The 12,022-nt window shown below is 40.5% G+C and overlaps 1 protein-coding gene across 3 annotated transcripts in view; it reads left to right on the top strand.

Moving 5' to 3' along the window:
• The window catches only part of LOC111970505 (N-terminal EF-hand calcium-binding protein 1), a 58,932-nt gene extending 56,284 nt beyond the window's left edge, over window positions 1–2,648 (top strand). For all 3 annotated transcript variants that reach the window (XM_023997294.2, XM_023997293.1, XM_023997292.1), the window contains 2 exons: window positions 447–538; window positions 1,560–2,648. In XM_023997294.2, coding sequence (XP_023853062.1) covers window positions 447–538; window positions 1,560–1,588 — 121 coding nt within the window. In that variant the 3' untranslated portion in view covers window positions 1,589–2,648. The remainder of the gene's footprint in view (window positions 1–446; window positions 539–1,559) is intronic.
• Window positions 2,649–12,022: the final 9,374 nt, after the last annotated feature.

The following is a 12,022-nucleotide window of genomic DNA, read 5'->3' as shown; positions in this document are numbered from 1 at the left end:
GTTGATTTAAACACACCGACCTGTTTCTCAGGGTTGATTTATACACACCAGCCTGTTGCTCAGGGTTGATTTAAATACACCGACCTGTTTCTCAGGGTTGATTTAAACACACCGACCTGTTTCTCAGGGTTGATTTAAACACACCGACCTGTTTCTCAGGGTTGATTTAAACACACCAATATGTACAGGGTAGATCAGACTGTGACACAGTCATATTTGTTCAATATCTTAACATTCAGTATTATTACATTCTAATTCTCATAAATGCATGTGCATATATTTAGTGCAAAGAGACTAGGAATATCAATCCAAACATATTAGTTGTATTGTGTAATGTGGTTTACTAACCAAGCCTTTCTGCTATTGGACATTGATAATAATGGTGATTATGTCTTACTGTCATGTCACAGGTCTATTGATTGTTGCTGTGTTCCTGTCCTCCCTAGCTACCTGCAGTCCGATGCCAGTAAGAATTTCCAGCGCTGTGTCATTGATATGCTGGAGGATCCCAAGCTTGTGTCTACCATGCTGCTCCCAGGTGTGTGTGTGTTACAATCTATACCTACCTATAATCAAATCAAATCAAATGTTATTTGTCACATACACATGGTTAGCAGATGTTAATGCGAGTGTAGCGTAATGCTTGTGCTTCTAGTTCCGACCATGCAGTAATATCTAACAAGTAATCTAACCTAAMAATTTCGCAACAACTACCTTATACACACCAGTGTAAAGGAATGAATACGAATATGTACATAAAATTATATGAATGCGTGATGGCCGAACAGCATAGGCAAGATGCAGTAGATGGTATAGAGTACAGTGTATACATATGAGATGAGTAATGTAGGGTATGAAAACATTATATAAAGTGGCATTGTTTAGTGGCTAGTGATACATTTAATTACATCAAGATGGCAAGATGCAGTAGATGGTATAGCGTACAGAATATACATATGAGATGAGTAATGTAGGGTATGTAAACATTATATAAAGTGGCATTGTTTAAAGTGGCATTTACATTTATTACATCAATTTTTCCATTATTAAAGTGGCTAGAGTTGAGTCAGTATGTTTGCAGCAGCCACTCAATGTTAGTACAGTGTCACTTGTGTTTTCTTGAAAATGTATGCTTTGCACATTATTGCTCACCCCTCCCAAAAAATACATACACATTTAAAATGTAAAATGTTGCATTGATGCAAGTACATAATTTCACACTGGTCTTTGAGCGATTTACAGTGGCTTATGAAAATACAAAATTATGATTTTGAGATAGCAGTTTAAGCCATCTTAAAGGGAACACAACTTACCTTCTGTGGATACGTACCAGAAAGCAGACCTGGGTTCAAATACTATTTAAAATCCTTCAAATACTTTTAGCATTTGCTTTAGCCCGCCTGGAGAGCCAGGGATTTGCAAATATTCTATTGGTTACATTGTGCCACGCAAGCTCAATCAAGCCGGGCAAAAGTATTTGAACCCAGATTTGCTAGAAATGACATGTTATTTACCCATTTATCCCCAACTCAAATAGAACTCCTCTCTTTTCCCCCTAGCATCCTGGTGGATCATGACTAACAACTAGCAACAGACCACAGAACACCATATCCCCCGCTCGCCCCCCCACACACACAACACAACCCCAAGACAAGAGATTCAAAAGGCATCCAAGTGTTTCTATGCGGACACAGAACACTGCGTTACTACAGCATCGTTCTGCAACATATTTCTTATGTACCGTTAACTAATACTGGTCATTGCCATAATGCGCTGTTTCTCTAAAAGAAAGGGGGTGAGGAAAAGCAGCCAAATGTATTGACATGAAAGCGATTCTTTGCATTGTAAAGCCAATGGCGACGCTTTTGAAGCTCTCACTCCGATACTGTGTTAGAATCGATCACGTGGCTTGAATCAAACGGTTCCGGTTTAGTCAGTGCATTTTCATTCCTGACAGCGATGGAGACATCATACAGTTACTGCAATGTGATACACTACATGCTTTTTAATGACTACTTGCTATAACTTGCTTACACTTAAGTAGAATTTGAAGAGAACGACTGGAGCTCGCCGTTTAAAATGCATGCAGACCAACGTTTGACCGAGCCTCAGAAATGAGTTGCTTTGCATTCTCAATGCGTAACCTACAGATAATTTATTTCCTTAGATAGGAACCAATATGTGATGTGTTTCAAATGCTGAATGGTTCCTACTCTAGTCGGGGGGGGGTGGGGGTAGTTGCACCCTGCTGCTGTCTTATTGTTACATAAGGGACCCCTTGCAATGGAATCTTTCTATTGTTAGGTTTACTAGTGGTTTGAGTTACGTTGCCTGTCTTTAATTAAAGGAGTTTGTCCCAGATAATTAACCTGTTTAAAGAAAGTATGTATCTATTAAGCCTATAAAGGAGGATACTTTGCAATGAGATTTCTTTGTGTGTCACCTTCTCAAGACATAGTTATCATAGGACTGTACTTTTCCCCCTATTTTTCCATAGTTTACTTTATTTAAGAGAATAATAAGATAATCAGTCATGTGCAGATGGATGTGTTGTCATTGTGTTGTCATTGTGCTTTTGTTGTTAATGAAGTATCTTTTCCATGTAGAAATTCAACATATTCACTTTAATAAAAGTTAATGGCCAGTCAGTTTACTCGACTCTGTTTTGAATTTCTAGGTGTACAGGTAAGAACACAAAAGGGTTCTTCAAAGGGTTCTCCCATGGGCATAAAACGCTTTTTCTCTAAGTGTATTACTTCAAACCTATTCACTATAAAGTATTTTAAAGTCCACTATATCTGCAAAAGATAACACATTTAGCAACTTCATYTCATGAGGTTTTGGCTTGCGTCGAGGAAAGCACTTTCTTCCTATTTTGTCGACTTCTCGACTAAAAAARCGATTCATCTTAGCCTCATGAATAATGGTTTCTCAGACACGGGTGACAAGACAGAGAAAGAAGCAACTCCCTTTGCATAGAAATGAAGATGGCTGGGAAAGAGCTCGACAAAACCCCCTGTCTCTACTTGACAGTGAAATTAGTGTAAGTGTCTCTCTGTTGCAATCATCGTCAAGTGCTTGATGCTGAGAGGCGGTGTGGTTATTGAGTCCAATATATGGTATATGGAGAGAGGCTTGAGGAGATCGATTGAGCGCAAACCTGTAGGACCGGTTTCCCGGACACAGATTAAGAAGATGAAGCATGTTCAATAGAGATTCTCCATTATACATGCTTTTTATTCCATCCGTCCCGTAGAGATACGATACTACGAGGTGCTTTTTACTCCATCCGTCCCGTAGAGATACGATACTACGAGGTGCTTTTTACTCCATCCGTCCCGTAGAGATACGATTACTACGAGGTGCTTTTTACTCCATCCGTCCCGTAGAGATACGATACTACGAGGTGCTTTTTACTCCATCTGTCCGTAGAGATACGATACTACGAGGGCTTTTTACTCCATCCGTCCCGTAGAGTACGATAACTACGAGGTGCTTTTTACTCCATCTGTCCCGTAGAGATACGATCTACGAGGTGCTTTTACTCATCTGTCCCGTAGAGATACGAATCTACGAGGTGCTTTTTACTCCATCTGTCCCGTAGAGATACGATACTACGAGGTGCTTTTTACTCATCCGTCCCGTAGAGATACGATCTACGAGGTGCTTTTTTACTCCATCCGTCCCGTAGAGATACGAACTACGAGGTGCTTTTTACTCCATCCGTCCCGTAAGAGATACGATACTACGAGGTGCTTTTTACTCCATCCGTCCCGTAGAGATACGATACTACGAGGGACGGGTTTTCCGGACACAGATTAAGCCTAGTCCTGGATTAAAAAGCAAACTCTTTTGAAAATGGTTTTTAATCTTTTTAGGATTAGGCTCATTGTGTGCATACCTTTGCTTGGATCGTGTTTGTGTGTGTGTGTGTGTGTGTGTGTGTGCGTGCGTGCGTGCGTGCGTGCGTGCGTGCGTGCGTGCGTGTGTACTGTATGCATGTGAAGTAAGATCATAATGTTAGAAACCTATGCTGCACTACAAAGGCAAAACATAGTAACAACGAATTTGGTGAAAAATCTTTGACCTGTTGTAATGACCAGGTATATTATCTGATTAATGTGGTATTAAGTTTCCTGACACAAGAACAAACCAGTTGATCAGCACATATCATGGAGTATCAGAAATTGCTATCTGTCTAGACAGAAAAAGACTGAAGTCTTTTTGTTAGTGTATTTTGCCTTCTGTAGGGCAGTATTGGGCATTCAGAATGCAGGTTGCCCTTAGATATCGTGATGTTGCTCCACAATTACTCCACAATAACCTGTAGAGTGTAGTTAATCAAGGCCCTTACATTTCTTCTACATAACAGGTTAATCCTCCACAATCATAACTAGCATTTCTGTRCTTTAAATTCTACACTTACAATGTCAATCATTTGTACTACATCAGTTGGATCTGCCAGCTTGGGTTGTGTATTTTGAGTCCTAGCCAACGGTCGGGATCACCTGTTAAGARCAGCATTTTTCACAACAATACATKTATTCATACAACTCAACAAGATGAATAAAATCAAATGTGTCTTTGTTCTCTGACTATTCTCGTTTCTATGACTACATGTATTCGGTTTCATACCTGGCAACATAATGGCACATCCAGGTACCGAAAACGGTTGTCTGGTGATTAATAGAGTTGAGTCGTGATTAAAGCAGTTGTCTCGTGACTAAAATTGGGTTTTGAAATGAACCTACTCCATTTTTGTTTACATTTGAGTCATTTAGCAGAAGCTCTTATCCAGAGCGACTTACAGAAGCAGTTCTGGTTAAGTGCCTTGCTCAAGGACAAGASTCAAGTGAAGCATATGGTTGCACCTCATCTGGTTCTCAGTCACATTTCCTCGTGAGGAGGATTAAAACCAAGGCTAAATCGGTTCAGCCACCCTTTAAATCGATGTCTATACATTTAAATCCAGATTTGAACATTTTCCATAGAATGGGCAGTGCTGCACAGTTTATAATACATCTTCAGAAATAAAACATGAATAAAGGGAAGAACAACCGGTAAAAAAATAAAGTACAGTATGAATAAAATACACACTTCTTAACACAACAGTATGAATAAAGACACACCTAACATAACAGTATGAATAAAATACACACCTAACATAACAGTATGAATAAAGACACACTTCTTAACATAACAGTATGAATAAAGACACGCCTAACATAACAGTATGAATAAAATACACACCTAACATAACAGTATGAATAAAATACACACTTCTTAACATAAAAGTATGAATAAAATACACACCTAACATAACAGTATGAATAAAATACACACTTCTTAACATAAAAGTATGAATAAAATACACACCAAACATAACAGTATGACTAAAGACACACCTTTTAATAACAGTTGTAAACTTGAGCAGATAAGAAGAACAATACATATTGAAGGGTTAGAAAGGAAGGACTAAATAAGGCCATGGGGAATAAAACACATATAGAACAGATGGAATACAGATTCAAAGAAAGATAACATCTTACAGAAGATTAGGAATGTACATTTACTGTATGGGAAAACAGTGACCAGTGCAAACGTAGGGGAGAATCCTAATTCCATTTTAAGGATTTGCTTTGTTCATATTGTCAGTTGGATGTGACTCAAATCCCCAAAATTTTGCATATCCGATTCGAATCTGTTCTTTTTCCTGTAGTCTGAACAGCCAAAAAGCACATGAAATCAAACATTTCAAGMCATATTTCAAACCATCTTCATAGCTGGTTTTAGGTCATACAAATCTGATTCCTGGCCGTGTGACTTGTGTCTGAACAGTCAAATCTGATTTATTTGCYCTCAAGTGGTTTTTAGACTGATATTTGACATACAGTATCTTGTTGCTTGCTAGCTACTCTGCTGACAGTTTTACAGGAACATGAYTAGCTTGTTAATTGTTAACAAACAAATGAGTGAATGTGCTAGAAAGCTGAACAGCTACCTAGCTAGCTAGTTGCCTGCCTWGGCTAGCCAAAAATGACTTGTTTTGAAAGTTGGATCATCTTATCCTTTGAGGCTTTAAAAGTGTTCTTACACTATAATTTTGAACATTCAAAGCAACTGGGAAACATCCATGACAGGCGTTGTTGTCACCTTAGCATGCTACATAACTTCTGAGTGATAAGAAGCAAGAGCACTACCACCAATCAGCCTACACCCCTGTGCACGCATACCTGTCGTTACTATGACAACTAGCATAGCCATGTTAGCAAATGACTGCTGTCTAAACACACACACACGATTTGGTCACTTGTAACTTGCTGTTTGTACCGTCAGTATTACAAAACGGATTTGAAAAACAAAACTGATTTGAGCATTAAGGCCTACAGTTGAAACAAGGTTTTAATCTCCCATTGAGAACAATGCATGGCTAACTTAAATTTTGACCTAAGTGGCAGTAAGGATTCAACCCTTAGTCTCCCATTCCATAGTTCCAGGTATAACTATTTTGGTGTCTATGTAGAACCTTCTGGGGAAATGGTTCTACATGGAGCCCAATAGGATTCTACCTGGAACCAAAAGGGTTCTACCTGGAACCAAAATGGGTTCTTCAAAGGGTTTTCCTATGGATAGCATTTTTTTTCCTAACAGTATAGGATTCTCTATGTTCGTTCCCTAGTAAATCATTTTGAATGACCTCAAAGATACAGCAGGGATTTCTCTTGTTCTCTCTTCTTGCCTTTGAGAGACTACAGCAGCGTTTCCCAAACTCGGTCCTGGGGCTTCCCCTGGGTACACATTTAGGTTTTTGCCCTAACACTACACAGCTGATTCAAATAATCAAAGCTTGATGATTCATTGGTTATTTGAATCAGCTGTGTAGTGCTAGGGCAAAAACCAAAACGTGCACCCTTTGGATTCCTGAGGACTGAGTTTGGGATACACTGGACTAGAGGGAGTTCCTCTGCTCTACAGAAATAACTCAGTAACATAAATACCAATCCACTCATTATTCTTTGAGAACTCTGGGACTCAAGATAATATTTGTGTATATTAGGTTGTGAATCATTCCAATATTCCAGTAGTGTACTTATTGCTTGGTTCATTATTATTTGAAACTGAATGCTTAATACATTGGGATTGTGTTTCTTTGGTTAATAAGGAATAMATTGAACTTGTGTTGCTTTGGTTAATAAGCAATTCAATGGGATTGTGTTGCTTTGGTTACTAAGCAATAAATTGAACTTGTGTTGCTTTGGTTAATAAGCAATACATTGGGATTGTGTTGCTTTGGTATACAGCGTTCCTTCTCTTAGCCATTGTGGAAAAGACATTGTTACAGATTAGAGTAACACTTTATTTAAAACCGACAGGTATAATGATGTATTACTAGTTATAGGCATGTATGATTACAGTATCAACCAATAGGTATAATGATTTATTACKAGTTATAAGAGCCTGTTCAATGRCTGTATTAAACCAGAATCATTGAGATAATACGACAACATACTTATAACAAGGCTTATAATGCATTATAATGCTTCAAGTTAAGTGTTATCCAGATTGGTACTGTCCAATGTACACAATATTTAGTTGTCTATAGGGAGGAGTGTTGCCAATAGAGCTGTTACCTAAAGATGATTCAGTACAATGGGTCCATCGAGGGAGTTGTTTCTTGGAAGAGCAGCGTACACTGTCCTTTATCTTCGCTTTCCGAGAACACTACGGGCACTAATAGAGTTCTTCTCTTCATTGAAACAGCTGACCTTGCTGCTACCTTGTTCCTGATGGGAAAAAGACAAGCCTTCATTTCTGAATGCCATGCCGAGGGGTCAAGGGTGAGGGCTCGCGCAAATGTCCCATTTCGTCTTTCTCTATCTCTGTACGTACCGCCGTCCCTGACGCCCAACACGGAAAGAACAAACACTTTGAGACAAAATAATTTATCATCAGTAGAGGGGAGAGAGAAATACAGAGCATTGTATCATCCGACACACCATGCTTGACTTGCTTTATTTTCCATTTTCTTTCAATTCCTTTCAGTCGTAACCTTAAAGCAAATGAACTTGTCAAGGTGTCACATTGTGAAAACCTATTTACACACACAACAGTAGGAGAGAGAGAGAGAGAGAGAGAGAGAGAGAGAGAGAAGAGAGAGAGAGAGAGAGAGAGAGAGAGAGAGAGAGAGAGAGAGAGAGAGAGAGAGAGAGAGAGAGAGAGAGAGAGAGAGAGAGAGAGAGAGAGAGAGAGAGAGAGTTGGATGTAAGTGTTGGTCCAACAGGATTCCTAAACTAATGTACTCTCTTTTTCTCTATATGACGAACATGAAGGGATACCCATAGTGTATCTGTGTTCAGTATATGTATCTACAGATGTGTGTTAATAGGTTACTTCTCAACGGTAAATCATTAATGTGACAATGTCTTTCGCAGACAAAGCCAAGCGCCAAGTTTGTTTGTATTCATCTACAGTTTCAAGTCTGGTTTTGCGCATGTCACAGCACAGCATGCCACACTCGCCTGGGTCAAAATCATTTTACCTGTATTAAATGTAATTAGAAAATGCCACGCGTCCTCATCATCACCAGGGAAATTACACAATTACACACTTTTTTAAACATGTGATGCAGTGCAGGGACACTTTTTAATTGACAAATCAGCCCAATCAGAAGTAGCTACTATAACAAAGGTGCCAATATTGCTACACAAGTACCTAATCGGCTGTAAGCCCACCTCTTTGTAGGATATAACATTTTGAAAATGCTCGGTGGGTCGATTAGAAGCTAAAATGTCCTTGAAAATACTGAGTCACACTGGYCACATCCCAAATGGCATCCTATTCCCTATATAATGTACTACTTTTGACCAGGGCCCATAGGGAATAGGGTGCCATTTGGGGCGTAACCACAATGGCAGATTAATCTGGGACCTAGTTGGATAATGTGTCTAGTAGCTTGCTCGAAAAGGTTGACACCCCTTTAATTGTCTCATCTAGAAGTAAATCCCAATGCGATGGCTTATCCATATCATGCCTTGCTCCTATTCCCCCAAYGGGATTAAAACCCTATTACTGCAGAGAACACATACTGTTTAAATATGTCCCTCTAATTGTTGCACCAAAGCCTTACAATAGCAGCAGGTTGAATTTTATTGTCATTAATCTTGCCCTGGAAGCAGAACTGAGTGATTTCTGCTTGATTGGCCAGCTGCAAAGTCAAACTTGATTATATCGTAAAAAGGTATGAATCAAATTTTTGGTCTTAATTTAAGGTTAGGGTTAGGCATTAGGTTTAGCATAGTGGTTAAGGTTAGGGTTATGTTTAAAATGTGATTTTATGACTTTGTGGCTGTGCCAGCTAGTGACCACTCTGCAGAGCTGCCTCCAGTACACGAGTCATCCCATTAAGAGCCAACCTGCCTGATGGGGGATTTAATGTGTTCTTAGCTGCTGGCTAAGAAATTATAAGAGTTTGTTGTTTCTTTAACCATAATCCTCTGTTAAAGCAAACTTTACATTTACATAAGCCTGACGTACAGATGTCTTAAGAGGTCATACCAAGTGATGTGTCAATACAACTGCATGACCATCCTCACGATGATGATGATGTTCATTATAATCAGGATAATCAGGATATAACCATGCTATGAGGTGATTAGATGGCGCCGGAGCAGAAGGGAGACGTTTTACGTGCCCCCAAACTATTATGTTTTCTTGTTTGTTTATCTGCGTTGTTTGTAACATTTTTGTTTTACTCTATTTGTACATAATGTTGCCGCTACCGTCTATTTTGACCGAAAATAACTTCTAGACATCAGGACTGCGATTACTCACTACGGACTAGCAGAATCCTTTTTCTTCTTTCACGAATCTGACGAGCCCGAGGCGGAGGATATACGGCTCCCTCGGGAACAGGACCCGACCCCAGTGATCTGCGTGAAGAGGAGGCAGAGAAAGAGAGGCCGGAGAGCGGGCTGCCTTCTGAGAAGTCGGAGGCATTGAATAAACCCCCACTTCCCTCAATTCTGTTAGCAAACATGCAATCTTTGGACAATAAAATGGATGAGTTACTGAGAAGATTTAACAATCAACGGGGCATTAAAAACTGTAACATTTTATGCTTCACGGAGTCGTGGCTGAACGACAACAATATCAACATACAGCTGGCTGGTTATACGATGTACCGGCAGGAGAGAACAGCGGCGTCTGGTAAGACAAACGGYGGTGGTCTMTGTATYTTTGTAAACAACAGTTGGTGCACGATATCTTAGGAAGTCTTGTGCTATTGCCTGCCTGAGTTAGAGTTTATCATGATAAGCTGCAAACCACACTACCTACTGAGAGAGTTTTCATCTATATTCTCTGTAGCTGTGTACATACCACCACGGTCARAGGCTGGCACTAAGATAGCATTGAATGAGCTGTTTTCCGTCATAAGAAAACGCTCACCCAGAGGCGGCGCTCCTAGTGGCCGGGGACTTTAATGCAGGAAACTTAAATCAGTTTTACCAAATTTCTATCAGCATRTTAAATGTGCAACCAGAGGGAAAATAACCTATACTCCATACACAGAGATGCATACAAAGCTCTCCTTCGCCMTCCATTTGGCAAATCTGACCATAATTCCATCCTCCTGATTCCTGCTTACAAGCTAAAATTAAAGCAGGAAGCACCCGTGACTAGATCAATAAAAAAGTGGTCAGATGAAGCAGATGCTAWGCTACAGGACTGTTTTGCTAGCACAGACTGGAATATGTTCTTGGATTCCTCCAATGGCATTGAGGAGTACACCACATCTGTCATTGGCTTCATCAATAAGTGCATTGATGACGTCGTCCACACAGTGACCGTACGTACATACCCCAACCAAAAGCCATGGATTACAGGCAGCATCCACACTGAGCTAAAGGCTAGAGCTGCCGCTTTCAAGGAGCGGGACTCTAACCATCAGGGTTAGACATCAGGGATAAGATTGTAGACCTGCACAAGGCTGGGATGGGCTACAGGACAATAGGCAAGCAGCTTGGTGAGAAGGCAGCAACTGTTGGCGCGATTATTAGAAAATGGAAGAAGGTCAAGATGACGGTCAATCACCCTCGGTCTGGGGCTCCATGCAAGATCTCACCTCGTGGGGCATCAATGATCATGCAGAGCGTGAATCGGGCCATCAGCCAGAACTACACGGCAGGACCTGGTCAATGACCTGAAGAGAGCTGGGACCACAGTCTCAAAGAAAACCATTAGTAACACACTACGCTGTCATGGATTAAAATCCTGCAGCGCACGCAAGGTCCCCCTGCTCAAGCCAGCGCATGTCCAGGCCCGTCTGAAGTTTGCCAATGACCATCTGGATGATCCAGAGGAGGAATGGGAGAAGTCATGTGGTCTGATGAGACAAAAATAGAGCCTTTGGTCTAAACTCCACTCGCCGTGTTTGGAGAAGAAGAAGGATGAGTACAACCCCAAGAACACCATCCCAACCGTGAAGCATATGAGGTGAAACATCATTCTTTGGGATGCTTTTCTGCAAAGGGGACAGGACGACTGCACCGTATGAGGGAGGATGGATGGGGCCATGTATCGCGAGATCTTGGCCAACAACCTCCTTCCCTCAGTAAGAGCATGAAGATGGGTCGTTCGGTCTTCCAGCATAAGGAGTGCTCCGTAAGAAGCATCTCAAGGTCCTGGAGTGGCCTAGCCAGTCTCCAGACCTGAACCCAATAGAAAATCTTTGGAGGGAGCTGAAAGTCCGTATTGCCCAGCGACAGCCCCGAAACCTGAAGGATCTGGAGAAGTCTGTATGGAGAGTGGGCCAAAATCCCTGCTCAGTGTGTGCAAACTGGTCAAGAACACAGGAAATGTATGATCTCTGTAATTGCAAACAAAGGTTTCTGTACCAAATATTAAGTTCTCTTTTCTGATGTATCAAATACTTATGTCATGCAATACAATGCAGATTAATTACTTAAAAATCATACAATGTGATTTTCTGGATTTTTTTTAGATTCCGTCTCATCTCTCTCTT

Source organism: Salvelinus sp. IW2-2015, linkage group LG11, assembly GCF_002910315.2.
Source record: "Salvelinus sp. IW2-2015 linkage group LG11, ASM291031v2, whole genome shotgun sequence".
NCBI lineage: Eukaryota > Metazoa > Chordata > Actinopteri > Salmoniformes > Salmonidae > Salvelinus > Salvelinus sp. IW2-2015.
The sequence above is the reverse complement of the archived record's forward strand: the minus strand, read 5'-3'. Positions and strand labels throughout refer to the sequence as shown.